Source organism: Brachycentrus maculatus, unplaced genomic scaffold (assembly GCF_059751285.1).
Source record: "Brachycentrus maculatus isolate JH-2025_06_01 unplaced genomic scaffold, ASM5975128v1 h1tg000685l, whole genome shotgun sequence".
Taxonomy (NCBI): domain Eukaryota; kingdom Metazoa; phylum Arthropoda; class Insecta; order Trichoptera; family Brachycentridae; genus Brachycentrus; species Brachycentrus maculatus.
In genome coordinates this window covers 24,493-46,829 of record NW_028281417.1, presented here as the reverse complement: position 1 = coordinate 46,829, position 22,337 = coordinate 24,493, and the positions used below count along the sequence as shown (strand labels likewise).

Genomic DNA, 22,337 nt, shown 5'->3' with positions numbered 1-22,337 from the left:
GACTCTGCAAGCATGTCTCGTACCACTCCACCACCGGGCCCGACGCGCTGGGTGGGAGGCGCTGCCATTGTCCGCTGGAGGCTTCAGTTGTAGACTCGGCGCGACTTGACCCGGTCGTGAGACAGCCGCCGCGAACTTTACCGCATCGGGTATCAAAAGAGGTTCAAATTCACTCCAAATTACCGGAATCGTTAGTTTAGTTGCCACAAATTACCGAAGTTTTCAGTTTATTTGCCACAAATTACCGAAATCGTTAGTTTATTTGCCTCAAATTACCGAATCTTTTAGTTTATTTACGTCAAATTATCGTTTTCATTTTTTATTTATTTTTATTTACATAATATAGTAACAAGAGTCTTATTTTAAATCTTCTTCTTCTTTTTCTAGATGCTTAGAATCTGTTTGTGCCTCCGCTTGTAGCTCTTGGGATGTTATTTCAAATAATTTAATATAATTTTTTGATTTTTTTGTATAATTTAATTTAATGCAAAGAGCGACAGGGGGCGGCATATACAGATCCTGAGGATCTATTAAAAGAAGAGGAAGAAGAAAAATTATAATTTAATTAATTTTCTGGACATTTCTACTTTAAAATCTTTAAATTAACTACCCTGTTCTCTCCTTTTTCTCCTCCTTCATTTACATCAAATTATCGAATTCGTTGGTTTATTTTTTTCGAATTACCGGAATCATTAGTTTATTTACTTCAAATTACCGGATTTACTTCGCATTACCGAAACGTACTGTTCTAGTGAAATTTTACAATATTTTTGACCGAAACAAAAGTGATGTTAATTATTACATGTGCAGTAAATTCGCTATTATATTTTGTATATTAAACGCATTGTAAACTTCGTGGTATTGTAATATAACACTCTCCTTATCATTCATCGTTAATCTGGTGGTATTACACAAGGTGAACGGTGAATGATAAGAGAGTACCAAGTAAAACTTTTGGAGTGAAGAGTTGGAAGAAAGGAGACTGAATGAAATGGAAACGCGAACTCTTAGACAGATGTGCAGCAATTTATGATAGAAGTTCGAATGGCCAAGTGAGACGAGCATTATCGATAAAATTAAGAAGTGTGTATTGAGATGGTTCGGACGTGTAGAACAAATGAGTGAGGAGAGAACGATAAAATAAATAAACGAGGTGAATATTGTTGGAAAACGGATCAAAGGAAGGCTGAAGAAAATTTGGCAGATATTTCAAATTCTTATTTTTTTATATATGTATATATATATATATATATATATATATATAAATATATATATATATATATGTATATATATATATATATATATATATATATATATATATATATATATATATATATATATATATATATATATATATATATATATATTATATATATATATATATAAATATGTATATATATATATATATATATATATATATATATATATATATATATATATATATATACATACATACACTCATTTAAATGCAAGAATATATATGCCAAATTTGTATTGCAAGCTAGTATGATGTGACAATACAACGACATTGTTATTGAAAATACTAAGTGACAGCTATTGTAAAGAAGCGCGCTGACTGCCATCAGTAAATTAGAAGATCTATTTTTTAAAGTGCCCAAAGCACCGTCTGCGAAGAGAAGAGAAACCGTTCTACATACAAGACTGTTTCTTGGGATATTGAAGTAATTGTATGGATTTACAGCAATGGCTGTCATTTGAGTATTGAACTACTTGTTCAACTTTCCAATGACCTTTAATAATTTCTCTTGCAACTATACAAACGATGTATGTACATATTATCCGTATTCAGAAAACCTGTCGATATTTGACCTTGGGACGAAAAGGCCATTTAAATTAATAATCCATAAAACCAAAAAAGCCAAAAACTCTTATGACAGTAAACCAATACAGCCAAAAACTCTTATGACATTAACTAATAAAGCCAAAAACTCTTATGACAGTTAACCGATAAAGCCAAAAACTCTTATGACAATTAACCAATAAAGCCAAAAACTCTTATGACAGTTAACCGATAAAGCCAAAAACTCTTATGACATTTTACCAATGAAGCCAAAAACTCTTATCACAATATTAGCCAAAATATATTTTTTGACATCTTAATATAGATGAAGAAGAATATGGAAATCTGGGCATCCACGGGGCTTACGACCTTCGTAGGCTGGTTTAAGTAATCACTTTACACACGTGTAACATTCTCCAATTCTACCCACGATTGACAACCACACTACTCGAATTCTTAAAAATTCTATATATTTGATCCAATTTTGAAACCTTGTGCTTGAATCTCTAGAATATCACTAGAGACATCTATTGGTGGGATGAAAGAAGGTTTTTTGAAGCCATTTAAATCGGGAGATTTTGGAACAGGTAAATGATTTCGTATATTTGGGTAGTATGTTTTCTAGGGATGGAAAGATTGATAAAGATATAGAAAAGATATTGAATGGTGCACTGAAATCAGTTATAGGAAATAAAAAAACCTGTCATTGAAACCTAAACTGGCAGTACACAACGGAGTCCTAGTTCCAACCCTTATGTATGGAAGTGAGGCATAGAGTTGGCAAAAGATGGTAGAAAGCAGACTGAATGCAGTGGATATGCGATCCCTCAGACGAATGTGCGGCAAAACGATGTTTGATGGATGTTCGAATGGTGAAATAAGGAAAGAATGCAAGGCTGAGAGTAGCATTATCGATAAAATTAAGAAAGGTGGATTCAGATGGTTTGGACATGTGTACGAATGAGCGAGGAAAGAACTGTAAAACAAATTGGAGCGTGGAAGAGGCGAGGTATGTTTGCAAAGACGGAGTGGTGTGGCGTTGTATTCTCCCTGCCTATCTCTGCGGAGAAGCAGCGTGACGGTTAGCTAGCTAAAACACCCAGATCAACCTATTTTGATGATAGGATGTAAGGTACTGATGGCATGAAGCTACCAGGAGTACAGAACGGCGCAGGAGGTATTTGGTACCCATGCTAGTTAGTTAGTCAATGATTATTTTTACTATAGTATTATAAGGGTGTATGTATATACAACCTTTCAATACAATCCAATAACACACATACGTTCTGATATTCCACTCGTCACTTCCATACAAACTCCATGAAGCTACCAGGAGTACAGAACGGCGCAGGAGGTATTTGGTACCCATGCCAGTAAATTAGTTAATTATATTTTTTACTATAGTACTACGAAGGGATACATACAACCTTCCAACATAATTCAATAACACACATACATTTTGATATTCCACTCGTCACTTCCATACAAACTCCATGAAGCTACCAGGAGTACAGAACGGCGCAGGAGGTATTTGGTACCCATGCCAGTAAATTAGTTAATTATATTTTTTACTATAGTACTACGAAGGGATACATACAACCTTCCAACATAATTCAATAACACACATACATTTTGATATTCCACTCATCACTTCCATACAAACTCCATGAAGCTACCAGGAGTACAGAACGGCGCAGGAGGTATTTGGTACCCATGCCAGTAAATTAGTTAATTATATTTTTTACTATAGTACTACGAAGGGATACATACAACCTTCCAACATAATTCAATAACACACATACATTATGATATTCCACTCATCACTTCCATACAAACTCCATGAAGCTACCAGGAGTACAGAACGGCGCAAGAGGTATTTGGTATTTGGTGTATGTATGAGGAGATCCGTGAATCCTAGTTAGTTAGTTCATCCATGGTAATGTCTCGAAGGTTACGAAAGTCGTTTAGTAATTTCCATTAAAGCTTCATACTTATACTTAGTTGGGAAACTGTTGATAAGAGCATTGAGGAATTTTAATCATTCATTAGAATTTGCTGCAATATGACCTTCTTTTACCGGATGTGTCATTTCAAAACTGCACTTAATGTATAGGAGTTATCGATTGATTACCGAACGACACTTTCCTCTTATTAAACGCTAGCCAACTAATTATCTAGCATCCCCGCAGGGGTAGGCAGAGAGAAAAGAACGCGACACCAATCTGTTTTTTTTCTTCAAATATTATATTGTTTTATTTTTTTATTTTAAGAATTTTTTGTGTTTTTATTATTTACCAAAATACTTCAATTTTATACTATTTCTTTGAGCCTAAGCGGCTCATTATCGTAAATAGGTATCAAATTGTGGTAAAGTAACTCTGACTTAAGAGTTCACGGGATCACAATCCGACATATCGCTCACTCATTTCAACAACGTAATATATATAAAAAACAAAGATTTTTCAGGAGAACATAACGAAATGTTTTTAAAATAAATATCAAGCCACTTTTTGAACTTTTTACTGTGCAACAGATCTTTTTAGGTAAAACCTGAAGGTTTTTCTCCATTTGAAAAATGTTTAGTAAATTTAAAAAAATAATTAAACAATACCTTTTCTTCAAAATGCAAAAACAACACTTTCTGCCCTGTAGCGGGTAAATATAAGGTTAAAAAACGCATTTTTTTCTGGGATATAGTACATTTTCTGGGCATTCCGAAAAAATGCACAACTGAAAGTTTTTTGATAAATGAAAAGTTTTTTGATAAATGACGTTGTTGAAAGGAATGAGCGATATGTGTCTTCAATATTCTTGCATCTCCTTACACACACCTAACGATTATAAGGAGATGCATGAATAATAATAATAATAATGCACGATAGAAGCAGAGAAAGACGGAAGAAAATTTGGCATGTACTTAGTGTTTCAAATACTTTGATATGGGCAGGATCTGGAAGTATGGTAAGTGAAGTGTGGATTTGGAAAAAGAAGGATAAAAGTAGACTGAATGCAGTCGGAATGCTTTCTCTCAGAAGTACGTGCGGCAAAACGTTGTAAAATAGATGTTCGAATGGTGAAATTAGGAAGGAACGCAAGGCCGAGACAAGCATTATTTATAAAATTCACAAAGGTGTGTTGTAGTATGGAGAAAGGATAGCAAAACAAAAGTATGTGGCTAGTGTGGTTGATAATAAAAGCAGAGGAAGATCGAGGAAAAATTGGCATGGTTGACAATTAAAAAAAAAACTACAGGGTGCACAGGTCAGGAGTCGGTATAATCGGAGGGCATACATATATATATTTTGTCCGCCTCCTTAGTGTAATGATCAGCATGCTCGGCTACCGTTCTGGAGGTTCCGGGTTCGATTCCCAGGGGGGGTCAAAAAAATGTAAATGATTTTTTACCTCCAACATTTATTCCATATTACCCTGGACTGGTACCTGAAGCAGAGGGCTGGTCACCTTTCCTTCATATGTTAACGATCAATAGAATACTGCGTTTGTATGATGCAGTGCCCAATGCACCATTGGGGTGCGGAAAAGGGTTTGAATGAATTAAATGAATAAATGAGGAGATGTTTGAATATTTATTTCACGTTAAGGGACGAAGTTTGTTTGCAAATACCGATTGGTGCAGCGTTCTCTTCTCTGTACCTTTCCCTACGGAGCTAGCTTGTTATTTTTCTTTATATTTCATTAATTACTTTAGTTACTATGCCGGTACTATCTAAATACGTTCAAATAATGTGTACGAGTGTAATATAGAGGTACAATCTAATTTATTGCACAGTTGGCCCAATGCATTCCTCGGAAAGCCGGTTTTCTAGAGACGGTACTTGATTCAAGTTTAAAAGTGAAATTTCGTCAATGTTCGAAAGTTGCGAAACCGGTAATTGGCCAAATTACGACGATAAAAGAATCTTATTTTTGTAAATGTGTAATTCTAACCGATTCCGTCTTGGAGTGTCAAGTATATTTACCCACTCATAATATATATATATATATGTATATATATATATATATATATATATATATATATATATATATATATATATATATATATTTATATATATAAATATTTATATATATATATATATATATATATATATATATATATATATATATGTATATATATATATATATATATATATATTTATATATATATATATATATATATATAATTATATATGTATATATATATATATATATATACATATATATATATATATATATATATATATATATATATATATATATATATATATATATATATATATATATATATATATATATATATACATGTAATAAAATAACTAGGTACCTACCCATACATTTTATTAAGTACCTACAAATAGTACCTACATAAAACAGTTCTACCAACAGATGTCGCATGCGTCACTCAGAAGAAAACAAAAGACTTCCGATAATATTATTAACTGTCAGAATCATATAGATATAAAAATTATTGTAAAGATTAATTAAGAATAAACTTTTATTGTCGTTTCTTTAATTACAAAGCAACACATTGTTTATTTTATTATTATACACCCACTTTACATATTATTTACACTTAATTTTCAAAAGGAAAATATTACCACGTTATAAAACGACAATTTTGTTAATCAAAAATAAAGAAACAAAATAAAAATAAAAATGGATACTGCTCCTCAAACATTACAAAACTTACTAGAAAAATTAATACAAAATGCTCAGGTAAGCAAACATCAAAATTTAAAAGATATTTCAGAGAAGTTCATCATTGAAAAATTTACAAGCAAAAATCCTAATGCAAACCAGTGGATGGATATTTTTGAAAAAGAATGTATACGTTTTGAGGTGACAACGGATGAGAAAAAAATTGAAATATTAAGATTGTTTATGGATAAAAGTTGTGAAGATTGGTACAGTTCGATGATGATAAAATTTTCCATGAACTCAGAATGGATAGTATGGAAAAACAACTTTTGTAAAACATTTACAAACAAGGGATGGAACCATGTAATGTTTGCATTATCTTTTAAATATAACGACGGTTCCTTGTTAGACTATGCCATAAGGAAGGAAAAACTTTTGTTGGAGATGAGAAGAACGATCGACATGGGTACCTTAGTAGATCTTATTGTGGCTGGTTTACCAGAATTTATAATTAATATGATTGATAGAGAAAAATTAGAAGATACAGTCGATTTATTCAATGAAGTAAAAAAACACGAAAACATTGTAAATAAAAAAAGGTTTTCGGATCAAAGAAGATATGGAAATCTAAGAACTAGTGGTAAAATTAAAGATAAAAGTCCATGTAAGATTTGTGAAAAATTAAATAAGGGAACTCGATATCACCCTGAAGTAACGTGCTGGTTTAGAACAAAGGAGGATGATAAGTTTAATAATAAAAATACTATCAGACATGTAAACAATTCAGTTATAGAAGCTAAGTTAAACGAAACCGATCAAAAAAACGAATAGTAACACCATTAATAAATGTCAAACTATTACTAAATGATCAAATTGAAATATTTGGAATTTACGATTCAGGTTCAAATGTTTCTCTAATAAATTCTAAGTTATTAAAACTAAAAGGAAAAGGAAACAATATGAATGAAGCAGATTTAGTAACAATTAATGGTGTTAAAAAGACAAACGGTTTGACGACTTTGAAAATAAAAATATTTGAATTGGAAAAAAACGTTGATGTATATATTATTGATGAAGAAAATTTCAAATATGATTTTTTGATAGGATTAGATATGATAAAAAAATTTAAACTAATCCAAAATGAAGACTTAAAAATAACACAAAGACAATGCTTGAAAAATGAAAATAAAAAGAAAGTAGAAAAAATTTCTACAAAATATAAAATTAAAAATAGTGAATTTAAAAATACAGAAAATAACAACAGCAAGGAATGCAAAATAAATTATAATGAACATGTAAAAGAAGAAGATTTTGAAATAAAAATAAATCATTTAAATCAATTTCAAAAATCTAAAATAAATGAACTGATTTGCAAATATAAATCCGTTTTTGCAAAAGACAAATATGATATTGGCACTGTTAGTGGATACGAAGCGAGGATAGACTTACTAGTAGACAGATATTGCAGTAAGAGGCCTTACAGATGTACTGTAGAAGATAAAAAGGAGATAGAAAAACAAATTGCAAAATTACTGGATAATAAGCTAATAGAAGAATCCTACAGTCCATTTGCTGCACCTGTTACATTGGCATTTAAAAAAGAGGAAAACAAAAAATCCAGACTGTGTATAGATTTCAGAGACTTGAATAAAATAGTAGTGCCTCAAGCTCAACCATTTCCTTTAATTGAAGACCTAATGATAAAGACCAGGAATTGCAAATTTTTTTCAACACTAGATATAAACTCAGCGTTTTGGTCTATTCCTTTACGAATCGAAGACAGAAAAAAGACGGGATTTGTTACACAAGAAGGACATTTCCAATGGACTTGCCTACCATTTGGATTGAAGACCTCACCAGCAATTTTTCAAAGGATACTAGGTAACATATTAAGAAAGTATAAACTTACTGATTTCACCGTTAATTACATAGATGATATTCTTATATTTTCTAAAACTTTTGCTGAGCACATTAAACATCTAACACAGTTGCTGGAAGCGATCGAAACGGAAGGTTTCAGGTTAAAATTTACAAAATGCGCATTTGCGTCAGACTTGGTAAAATATCTAGGTCATATAATTCAAAATAATTCAATAAAACCAGTAAAGGATAATTTGATTTCAATAAAGAATTTTCCTGTTCCAAAAACGATAAAAAATGTAAGACAATTTCTGGGGAAAATAAACTTTTACCACGAATACATACCAAAGAGTGCAATATTACTAGATCCATTGCATAACTTACTAAGGAAAAATCAAAAATTTATTTGGTGTGATAAATGCCAAAAAGCATTTGAAATAACAAAAAGCATGCTTTGCTCACAGCCCGTTCTAGAAATTTTTGATCAGGATTTACCAATCAACATTTATACCGATGCTTCTTTAGAAGGTGTTGGGGCCATTTTGAAACAAAAGCAGCCCGATGGTAGAGAAAAACCAGTGGCATACTTTTCAAAAAAACTAAATGAAGCCCAGAAGAAAAAAAAAGCAATATATTTAGAATGTTTAGCAATTAAGGAAGCAGTAAGATACTGGCAATACTGGTTAATAGGTAAATCATTTACGGTTTATTCAGATCACAAACCTTTGGAAAATATGAATCTGAAATCTAGGACCGATGAAGAGTTAGGTGATTTAACATATTATTTATCGCAATATGAATTTGAAATAAAATATAATCCAGGAAAGAAGAATTTAGAAGCAGATTGTCTAAGCAGGAATCCAGTATTAGAATCGAGTGAAAATGCAGATGAACAATTAAAAGTTGTAAATTTGGTTAAATTAGAAGATATTTTAAGAGATCAGAATAAAAATGAAAGAATTCAACAGAAAAAAAACAAATGGATTGAAAAAAACAATGTCTATTTTAAAAAGGTCAAGAAAAAAGAAAAAATAATTCTTTCAGAACCGTTTAGCATCGAAATCATAAAAGACATACATGAAAACCTATGCCATATTGGAATTGGACAAATGCAAAAGACTATTAGTCCACATTACACAGCCAAAAATTTGACGAAAAACATAAAAACAATTTGTAGAAATTGTGAAATTTGTATTAAAAATAAATCAAGAGGACAAAAGAAATTTGGATTTATGTCTCATCTAGGCCCGGCCACAAAGCCTTTTGAAATAATATCTTTAGACACAATTGGAGGTTTAGGAGGTTCAAGATCAACAAAAAAATATCTACATCTCTTAGTGGATCACTTTACAAGATACGCATTTATTTTAACCTCGAAAACTCAGAATGCAAATGATTTTATAAAACTAATCAAAATAACAGAAACCGAGGATATTGGTATGCTTCTCACCGACCAATACCCAGGAATAAACTCGAAAGAATTCAAGGAATTCTTAAATGACAAGCAGATCCCAATAATCTTCACTGCAGTAAATGCACCATTCTCAAATGGCCTAAATGAAAGGCTGAATCAAACATTGGTGAACAAAATCAGATGCAAAATAAATGAAAAAGGAAAAAGAAGAGCATGGACCACAATAGCTCAAGAATGTGTTAATAAATATAATAATACTAATCACTCAGTCACTGACTTTTCCCCAAGTTATCTTTTATATGGTACAGATGTAAATATTTTACCCAACGAATTAAAACAAGGAAAATCTAATAATGACTGGATTAGAGACAGGAAAATAGCGCTTGAAAATACAATAAAATCACATAATTACAATAAAACATTATTTGACAAAAATAGAATAGGCTGCGAATTCAACGTAGGAGACATGGTGTATGTGGAAAATGGAAACAAGCTAAACAGAAAAAAATTGGATGAACTAAAAATTGGACCTTATAAAATTATTGAAAAAATTTCTAACTCAATATACAGAATTGATACAGGTCACAAAAAAATAAAATCAAACCTTTATCATATCACTAAACTTATACCAGTCCCTTCACTACAAGAAGATGATCCGGAGGACGAGTGAAAATTTTACTATGAATTTTCATCCCCAAGGGGGGAGATGTAATAAAATAACTAGGTACCTACCCATACATTTTATTAAGTACCTACAAATAGTACCTACATAAAACAGTTCTACCAACAGATGTCGCATGCGTCACTCAGAAGAAAACAAAAGACTTCCGATAATATTATTAACTGTCAGAATCATATAGATATAAAAATTATTGTAAAGATTAATTAAGAATAAACTTTTATTGTCGTTTCTTTAATTACAAAGCAACACATTGTTTATTTTATTATTATACACCCACTTTACATATTATTTACACTTAATTTTCAAAAGGAAAATATTACCACGTTATATACATATATATATACTATAAATATATACATATATATATATATATATATATATATATATATATATATATATATATATATATATATATATATATATATATATATATATATATATATATATATATATATATATATATATATATATATATATATATATATATATATATATATATATATATATATATATATATATATATATATATATATATATATATATAGTTTTACTAAGTAAATACCATTTTTTTTTAATCTACTGTAACACGTGTTTCGATGCATTGAAAATGATGCGTAATGCATAAAAAGATTTTAAGAAAAAGTGCTATTTACTAAGTAAAACATTAATTTAACGTGGATTGATTTTACCACAAGGTGACTGCCGAATCAATTAATGAAAATTTATTGTTTTCATTTATTTGCAAACAGTTTGTTTTTTTCCATTTTACTTGACTAAACCAAAGCAATGCTTGGCCGGGTACAGTTCATTTCAAATAAACAATAATCAACCATCCATCTTTACAATTTTAAGTGCAAAGCCATTGTTGGATTTTGAATAAGCCGTTATATTATTCAGTTTTGCATAAGAACCCATCCGGAAGTATTTATACGGCTGAAAATGAAAGTGCAGTGCAGAAAATAGTTTACTCCGCATAAAAATGACTGATATAGACTTATTAATACAAGAGTGCGTACAATGGACTAAGTATACAACTGAAAAACAAAAAACTTGTATAAAACGCCAAATTTCGGACACTGAAGATCAAAAATGTACCAAAAAATTAAGAAAAACTAAAGATTATAAACATTCAAGTGATAAATTGAATAAAATAAGTAGAAATAATTCTGTTTGTTTTAAAAATAAAAGAAAAAATTGGTTTCAAAATTTAAGCCCCACATTGGGCGCCATTTTCATACTAAGTGCAGTTTTTTCGAATTCATGCGGATTTTCTAAGGCAGATGATGGAGACGTCGTGAATTTCGATGTAGACTTGTTCAGGAATGTCGACGACATATATCCTTTGGATAGGCAGAGGCCGTCGACACAGCAGGAGAAGGATTTGATGATCCTTGACGCGTTTGCGAGGAGAAAAGGAAGCTACCACGACAGCGATGGAAACATAGTCCAACTTTTAGAAAGAAGTAAGGGTATTTTATTTATGTTGTTTTTAAATATATTATTTTTATAAAATAAAACTATTATGCACTTTTTATTGGTATTTTTTTTCTCCAACCGGTTTCGACAAGAACCTTATAATCATCAGGGTTAAACATGTGCATGCTTAACTCTGATGATGACAAGGTTCTTGTCGAAACCGGTTAGAGAATAAAAGCACCAATAAAAAGTGGTTAAAAATAAAATTGTTTTGTTTTATAAAGTTTATAAAATGTGCCATTAAGTATCTTAGAAAATCATTCAAGAAAACATATTTTTGTTTTCTTTGTTTCCTAAACAATTCTATTTCGTATATCTTCATACTAGTTAACGCCGCTCTTCTCCAAAAAAGAGACTAAGCTCTTGTGCTTGGAGAGGGACTTACAATCAAATTTATTGTTAATACTTATGAATGAAATAATAGTTTTTTTTCTTCTTTATATTTTTTTATTTTATGTGTTTTTCTTCTTTCGATTGACATGTTTAAAAAGCATTTAATTATTTTTTTTAGAATTTCGAATATTTTATATTTTTTTATATATCTGTGGGAAGGTTTTCGAGATATTTTGTTCCCAAATATTTGGAGTTCTGTTGGAATTTTTCGGTAATGCATTTTCCTATTGTAAATTTGTTTTGAAACTTTAAAGATGAATTTTTCTTTCAATACATATTAAATATTTATCACCCTAATACTTGAAGAATCGATTTTTTAAAACGGTTTCTACATTAGTGACTTGGGACGAATGATGAAAATAGTAATTTTGTTGGATTTTTTTTTTTAAATGACTCAAATTATTGTTTTCTGAACTATTTTAATAGGGTTCAAAGCGTTGTTGTACGTTTTTTAAAAATATTTTTTCTTCACTCATTCGGTCCATATATCCAAACACTAATTTTATTGATAATCCTTATCTCTGCTATGCATTCTTTCCTTGTTTCACCATTGGAACTTCTTTCATAAATACTTAAAATAAAAAAATAAAAAATATCATTTTTCACCCGTATCATTATAAGACTAACATGCAAGTCATCCACACATTACAAATACAACTTTTAATTTTAAACCGTATATTATCGACCTGTCGGTGTCGTTTCCCCGCAGAGTAGGCAGAGCGGATAAAACGCCACAACACTCTCTTAAAAATATTATTCGCGTCTTCCGAATTCATGCACCCCCTCTACATCTTACCCTTATCCGCACCCTATGGTGCATAGGGCACTGCATCATATTGACGCGGTGTGTTATCTTGATTGTTACTTACATGAAGGCAAGGTGATCACTCCTGTGCTTCAGACCTGCCGATTATTATAATTATTTTTATTATTTTGATCCCCTTAAAATATTTATTATTTATTGTCCGCCTCCGTAGTGTAATGGTTAGCACGCTCGGCTACCATTCCGGAGGTCCCGGGTTCGATTCCCAGGAGGGTCAAATAAATATGAGTGAAATTTACACTCTTTTATTTATTAAATATTACCCTGTACTGGTACCTGAAGCGGAGGGCTGATCACCTTTCCTTCGTGTGTAAACGATCAAGATAACTACTACTACTACTACCATCACGCCGTTTCCCCGCAGGGGTAGGCAGAGAGGATGGAACGCCACACTCTTCTGTCCTGACATACACTGCTCGCCTCCTTCACATCCATACATCTAGTCATACATGCCCTCCGATTACGCAGACTTTTGACACATTTTTTTTTTGCGGATCAAGATAACACTGCGTTTATATAATGCAGTGCCCTATGCACCATTGGGATGCGGATAAAGGTCTGAATGAAATGAATGAAATTGTAAAATATTTACTTTCTCAAAAGGGTCTTGTAGCCAAACACGTTTGAGCATCACTGATGCGGTGTGTGTTGAGTAAATAGTACGTGCTTTAATTAGGCCTTTAAGTATGTTTGAAAAATCAGGAAATTCAACAATGGAACTCCAAAACTGTTTGAAACCATTTCCTTTTTACAATTACATCACATAACGTTTTATTATGTCATGTCATATTTTGTGGGTCTTGCAAAATGTGTGGCCTAGATGTCATGTCTTAGATAATATAACTAACTAACTAACTAACCGTCAAGCCGCTTCCCCGCAGGGGTAGGCAGAGAGAATAGAGCGCCACACCACTCTGTCCTTGCAAACATTCTTCGCCTCTTCCACGTTCATGCATCTCCTCATACGTACCCGCCGATTGTTACGACTCCTAACCTGACCACTTTCAAGTATATGGCATACCTGATCGTGCCATGTTTTTCTCGGTCTTCCTCTGCTTCTTTTCCCGCTAACATTCGCCTCATAAGTTTGTTTTACCGTTCTTTCCTCACTCATTCGTTCTATATGTCCAAACCATCTCAACACACCTTTGTTAATTTTATCGATAATGCTTGTCTTAGCTTTGCATTCCTTCCTTATTTCACTATTCGCACATATATCATACATCGTTTTGTCGCACATTCTTCTGAGAGATCGCATGTCGACTGCATTCAGTCTACTTTCATCCTTCTTTTGCCAACTCCATGTTTCACTTCCATACATTAGAGTTGGAACCAGGACTCCGTTGTGCACTGCCAGTTTAGCTTCCGCTGACAGGTTTTTATTTGCTATAACTGATTTCAGTGCACCATTCACTTTGTTGTATTGTAGATAATATGATTTGATCTATATAAATTCTATATTAAAAACCCCTGATATAAAAATCGTTGGCAAAATTGAAATATATACAAATTGTGTGCGACCCATCATGTCATATCGCTGACTCCTTTCAACAACGTCATATATCAAAAATCGACAATTTTCAAATGTGCATGTTTTCCGAATGCCAAGAAAATGTACTATATCCCAGCAAAAGCGGCATATTTTTAACTTAATATTTACCCGCTGCAGGGCAGAAAGTGTTGTTTTTGCATTTTGAAGAAAAGGTATTGTTTTATAATTTTTTTACACATACTAAATATTTTTCAAATGGAGAAAAAACATTCAGGTTTTACCTAAAAAGATCTGTTGCACAGTAAAAAGTTCAATAAGTGGCTTGATATTTATTTTTAATTAATACATTTGATTATATTTTTAAACTTTAAAAACGATCTCTTGAAAAATCTAGTTTTTTTTAAATATATTATGACGTTGTTGAAAGGAGTGAGCGATATGGGATCGAATGTACAGTACACAAATTTTATATATTTTAATTTTGCTGACGATCTTCATGTCAGGGTTTTTCCATATATTTTTTTTCAGGCATCCTTCAGATGACTGCAGGCTTGTATACTTGCACTATCGCTTCGCATTCAATATCGTATATAAAAAAATTGATACAGCATCCAGCTATCATTACAAATTTTCCTCACACACTTCCAAGAGCTCAGCAAGGAAGTATGTTGGACTTGATGCGTTATAACCATGTGTAGAGCCAGGTATGAGCACATCTCGCTCACTCCTTTCAAGAACGTCATAAATCAAAACACTTGATTTTTTGGAAGAACGTTTTTAAAGTTTAAAAATATAATGATATGTATTAAAAATAAATACCAAGCCACTTATTAAATATATTATTAGATTAAAACCAACATTTTTAGCTTTTCCACTTTATTTAAGCTAAAAATATAAGCTTTCAAATAAAGTGGAAAAGGGAAATATATATAAGCTTTCAAATAAAGTGGAATAGCTAAAAATATTGGTTTTAATCTAATAATATATTGAAAAATGCAATTCCATCACGAAGTGTCAGTGGATAATATAAAACCACTTTTTACTGCACAACAGATCTTTTTAGGTAAAATCTGAATGTTTTTTCTCCATTTGAAAAATATTTAGTATGTTAAAAAAATAATTAAACAACACCTTTTCTTCAAAATGCAAAAACAACACTTTCTGCCCTGTAGCGGGTAAATATTAAGTTAAAAACATGCCTCTTTTGCTGGGATACAGTACATTTTCTGGGTATGCCGAAAACATGCACAACTGAAAATTGACGATATTTGACATATGACGTTGTTGAAAGGAGTGAGCGATATGAGCACATGTATGTTGCCTGATTTGATTGCGGTTTTGACAGAGGAACAATGCAAGATGTAGGCTCTACAAAATACAATGAACTTTCATATGTGAGACACGCACGCGTGAAAATTGTGAGAAATTTCTTAAAACTGTGGGAAAATCAACACGGAAGCAATTTTCATATCCGTACAATATGGAAATATCTGACATACTTACGTATTCCCAGCTAAATAAATAAAAAACATCTTCAGTTTTCCAACTGATCTATGTACATAATTATTCAATTTTTTAAAAGTATAAATTACCTAAATATTTTAAGGATGAAATAGTTTTACACATACATAGTACTAGAAATAAGGATATAATAAGCCATTTTTGGAGAAAAAAATAGAGTCGCAAAATTAAATAATGAATAAGGGTTTGAAAATGCCTGAATGTATGAAGAATGAAAAGAGTCTGAAAGAAACTTAAAGTAAATAAATAAATGTTTATATATATGTATATATATATATATATATATATAATGTATATATATATATGTATATATATATATATATATATATATATATATATATATATATATATATATATATATATATATATATATATATATATATATATATATATATATATACATATAAATATATTTATATATATATATATATATATATATATATATATATATATATATATATATATATTTACTTCCTCGCAGGGGTAAGCAGAGAGAATAGAACGCCACACCACTCTGTCTTTAAAAACATTCTTCGCCTCCTCCACGTTCACGCATCTGAGGGTATGTATGAGGATACATACCCGCAGATTGTTTCGAAGTTTTTCTCGGTCTTCCTCTGCTCTTTTTTCCAATTACATTCGCCTCATAAATTTGTTTTACCGTTCTTTCCTCACTCATTCGTTCTACATGACCAAACCATCTCAACACACCGTTCTTAATTTTATCGATAATGCTTATCTCAGCTTTTCATTCCTTCCTTATTTCACTATTCGAACATCTATCATACATCTGTCATATTCTGCCGCGAAGTGTTGGGCCTGCAATGCGTCGTGGAGTCTTCATTTCGGTTATTCTAAGAACGTTTTTCGTTCTCGAGGTGTTATCTCTTCTTTCTATCAATTAATAAAATGAATTGTTGCGTTTCAGTGATCCCTCAGAGCTGTCGGTATAAGGGCGCCAAGTTTGAGTGCGGGCTGAGCATCTCCTGCGTGCTTGGCGGCGGTCGCCCCGTGGACCTGTGCTCCGGAGGGATGATATGGGCGTGCTGCGTGGACAGGGACCTGCCCGCGGACAAGCCCGAACCTCCAACCCTCCACAACGTCAGTAAGTACCCGGCAATTGCACCATTACAAAAAAATATTATAAATGCATATCTCAGCATAGATGAAGATGGATTTTGAAGCGATCTACTTTGTAATTTTGTAGAATATATATTCTTCTTCCTGGATTCATCCCAACTTATCGTCTTTGTAGACTGTTGGTGGTAGAGCTCTCCTCGTCCTCAGGCTGTAGGTCCTTCTGGACCATGGACAATGTCACCCAGGTTGTGCTTTCGAATCATGAATGAAATTTCTGCAGCCTCCGTGAATTCTTTAATCTTCCTCTTGATGTCCTTCGAAGAAGATTTTTATTTTTTTAAATTTTTAATTTAATATAGTTACATTTTTAAGTACAACATGATACAATTTCTAAACATAATACAATTTGCCATATGTATAAATATACATATGGCAAATTTATAGTTTTAGATTCGCTGTGCCTCTCCAAAAAAGGAACTGAGCTCTTGAGTGCTTGGAGAGGGACTTAAACTCAAGGTGTAATGTTTTATATAATGAATGGTATAATAGTCTTTTTTTAATATATTTTTTCCAAGATTTATATGTAATGGGCATTAATTTTTTTCTTAAGAATTTTTATGTCTTCTATTTTTTTAATTTCTTTAGGGAGTTTATTGAAATATTTGTCCGCCTCTGTAGTGTAATGGTCAGCACCCTCGGCTACCGTTCTGGAGGTCCCGGGTTCGATTCCCAAGGGTGGTAAAATAAATAATAGTGATTTTTTCACTGTAATATTTATTCAATATTACCATGGACTGGTACCTGAAGCGGAGGGCTGATCACCTTTCCTTCATGTGTAAACGATCAAGATAACACTGCGTTAATATTACACAGTGCCCTGTGCACCATTGGGGTGCGGGTAAGGGTTTTATTATTATTATTATTATTATTGAAATATTTAATTCCCGAATATTTGAAGTTATGTTAAAATTACATTATTTCGAGAAATAAAAATACTTTGTGTTCTGATCCACTCACATTTTTACTAACCAACTAGTTTCGGCAACAACCTGTTGGTTACCCTCTTCAGGGTTTAATTTATTACCCTATTTGTTGAAATTGTTTAGTATTACATTTTGGAATTGAAAAATCATTTGAGAATCTCAAAGGTAAACTTTTTTTCAAATTCGAATATTTGTCACCCTTTAGAAATTGAAAAATTGCGTTTTTTTAAAAAAATGGCTTCTATGTTTGGGACTTAAAATTTTGTAAATAATAATTTTGTTGGAAATATATATATATAAATATATATTTTTAAATAACTTAATATAATTATTGTTTTCTGTACTATTTTCACATCTATGATGATTGCCTGGTTCATTGAAAGCTGTCCCACCGCATGCCCAGATCGGATACAGAAGCATCTAGGCTTCCTGACAGATCTGCTCTTGCTAAGCAATTTTTTTTAAAACAAAGTTGTGAAATTTATTGAAAATGTGAAACAACATAAAATTGTATCCCGATTTTACTGTGAATTTACATCTAAAAGCTTTCAATATACCTGTCACTGCCAGTCTTAATAAATACAAGATTGTAAGTCCATCACCAAATTTTCTAGAAGTTCCCCAGTGTGATTGCCTGGTTCACAATATGACCAGGTTCTCTGCGTCCTATGTGCCCATACCACCTCCAATTGCCTTTCCCCTACCTTACTATTGATGCCTGTTACAGCCAGGCTGCCACGAATGCGTGAACTCTTTATTTTGTCTCTAAGGGACACTCCAGCTTTCACAGCATTCACATTTCAGCAGTTTCTAGTTGCCTAGAGTAGGTCTTTAGGTGGTATTTCTTAAAGTATTGTATAATACAATTACGAAACATACGTTATAATGCTTGGGCACGTTTTAACTTAACAGAAAACACATGTAATGTATAAAATATATCCAATTAAGCACCTATTAGATGTGCTCTAATTCACCTGTTTTGCAATTGCTCCAAGTCCGCTCTAACAGTCTTTGAGCCAATTGATTCTGCGGCGCCAAATTTAACAGTTCTTGCCTTCATTACTGCGCGGATGGAGCATATTCTTCTTCGTGGACGTTACAAAGAAAATTTCAAGAAAAGTGATAAGGAAATAATGCAGTTTAGATAGTATCTATATGCGTCAAAACCATGTATCATGTAACATACATGGTTTTGTACAAAACCATGTATGGTAGATGTTCGATTTACCTTGCTTATTTTGTCAAAGGTTTATTAGCTTAGTACGTTAAGTGGATTTTTGTTTATTCTAGCTAAATATTTATTTTATTTCTATCTGTGTTGGGAACAGGAGGGATAATCTAGTGTGGGCCAATCGGGATTTGTCAGCATTTGCCCATTGCTGGGAGGAAACCACGTTGAACTCCTCAGCAGAAGGCGGACTGCTGACTGTCCTCAGCAGGCCTTCCGTTCCACTAGAAGAGGGTTCTGCATTTGTGTCCTAGCTTGGTTTATGGTAGCAATGTCCTTCACTAGTTTTATCATGTATGATACCACCTCTCGTGACAGTTTCTTATGAATTATCACGGATACGATGTCTGATAAGTCCTCACCCAGGCTCTTGCAAGCTGAGGAAAAATGCAAGGCTGTGATAAGCATTATTTATGAAATTAAGAAAGGTGTGTTGAGATGCTTTGGACATCGCTCACTCCTTTCAACAACTTTATATATCAAAAAACTAGATTTTTTAGGAGATCGTTTTTGACTAACTAACCATCACGCCGCTTCCCCGCAGGGGTAGGCAGAGAGAATAGAGCGCCACACCACTCTGTCCTTGCAAACATTCTTCGCCTCTTCCACGTTCATGCATGTCCTCATACATACCCACCGATTGTTACGACTCCTAACCTGACCACTTTCAAGTATTTGGCATACCGTTTTTAAACTTTAAAAATATATTAAAATGTATTAAAAATAAATAGGACGGACCGTAGACACCAACAAATAAAGCCACCGATAATTTAGCAATGTCACCAATATTAAAATAGCTCCATCGTTTCTGCGACGTCATTCATTGCCAACTTACGAAAACGACGTTTTTTCGAAGGCGATTTTTCCAAAAGAAAATTATGAATGAAAACATTAATTATATCGACTGTTATAAACACAAAACGAATCTTACGAAGTACTTTACAGGTTGAGTATGTTAAATTAGATATTCTTCCCGTCTGACAAAGATCCGTTGAACGAATGTATGAATTATTCCTTTCGACTTCTTTAAAACGTATTTTTCTAATCATCAAACAACATCATACATTATCATTATACAAAACATCAAAATGGTGTTATTACAAGACATAAAACTAACCCACGTTCTCCAAAAACAAATTTGATGACTGTTTAAAAAAAACCTTTTGAAAACGACGGTAATTTTATTTATTTTTTGGCGTAGGCTAAAAGTATGGGAAGCCATATTTGTATATCCAGCAAATCAGGTGTTAAAATTGTCTTTGAGTTCGTCCATTGAAATAAAACACTTGTATAATTGGAGATAATCCAGATTTGTGAACAAGTATTTGGACACACTCAAAACGTTGTAAATAAATTATCTGGTCAAATAATAAATAAAAATTAAAATGATATTTTCTGGCGTTTCTCATGTGTGTGACTAAAATCCAGGATTCGGACCTCACATACTAATAAAAGAGTTTCTGCTCATAAAAAGCTTCTTTTCATCTCAAAAAAAGATGTCTCTTGTGAAGTTCTAGTGATTCAAGAACAGTGTTTACAAATTGGTTCATATATATATATATATATAGAACTTCCAAGAATTTGAGTAGTGTGGTTGTCAATAATGGGTAGAATTGGTGAATGTTACACGTGTGTAAAGTGATCACTTAAACCAGCCTATGACGGTCGTCAGCCCCGTAAATGCACAGACTCCATATTCTTCTTCATCTTTGATGAGATGTCAAAAAATAAGAAGTTACATTTTAATTATTAAAAAAATCTCATTCTGAATCTGGGATCCAGTAAAGTAGGGCATAATTGATTGATTGAGTTGTTCGGTCGAGTTATCGGTTTGGCAAACAACAAACCGAGTAATACTCGTACTCGGTAACTCGGTAAAACTCGGCACATCTCTAATAATAATAAAAAAATGAAAAGGTCTGTAATGGCTCTCCATTACAGACCAATACTCACTACTAATTACAGACCACTCATTACTCACTCATTACAGACCAATACTCACTAATAATAAAAAAAATGAAATGACCAATACTCACTAATAATAAAAAATCACTCATTACAGACCAATACTAACTAATAATAAAAAATGAAAAGGTCTGTAATGGCACTCCATTACAGACCAATACTCACTACTAATTACAGACCACTCATTACTCACTCATTACAGACCAATACTCACTAATAATAAAAAAAATGAAATGACCAATACTCACTAATAATAAAAAATCACTCATTACAGACCAATACTAACTAATAATAAAAAATTAAAAGGTCTGTGATGGCACTCCATTACAGACCAAAACTCACTACTAATTACAGACCACTCATTACTCACTCATTACAGACCAATACTCACTTATAATAAAAAATGAAATGACCAATACTCACTAATAATAAAAAAAATCACTCATTACATACCAATACGCACTAATAATAAAAAATAAAAAGGTCTCTAATGGCACTCCATTACAGACCAATACTCACTAGTAATTACACACCACTTATTACTCACTCATTACAGACCAATACTCACTAATAATAAAAAATGAAAAGGTCATTACAGACCAAAACTCACTAATAATAAAAAATGAAAAGGTCATTACAGGCAAATACTCACTAATAATAAAAAAATGAAATGACCAATACTCAGTAATAATAAAAAATCACTCATTACAGACCAATACTCACTAATAATAAAAAATGAAAAGGTCTGTGATGGCACTCCATTACAGACCAATACTCACTAGTAATTTGGTGAAAAAGACATCGGCGCTTTGCGGTTTCGGTGTCCCTTTCGTCGACTTTCGTTTTCACTCCAATTTCGTTAGCTCTTGCAGTACGTTTTTACTTTCTTCGGGGGTCCGTAATTCTCACCAATCTGTGATTATAACACCGGCCATAGTAACATCGCCTCTCTCGCTACCGCAGCGGCCATTTCGCTCTTTCTTC

The 22,337-nt window shown here is 32.2% G+C and overlaps 1 protein-coding gene across 1 annotated transcript in view; it reads left to right on the top strand.

The window, feature by feature from the left end:
* Positions 1 to 22,337, top strand: part of LOC148300610 (chymotrypsinogen B-like) — a 53,032-nt gene that overhangs the window by 13,976 nt on the left and 16,719 nt on the right. Inside the window, exon 2 of the mRNA XM_088274526.1 lies at positions 17,026 to 17,202. Within this exon, the coding sequence (XP_088130652.1) occupies positions 17,026 to 17,202 (177 nt within the window). The remainder of the gene's footprint in view (positions 1 to 17,025; positions 17,203 to 22,337) is intronic.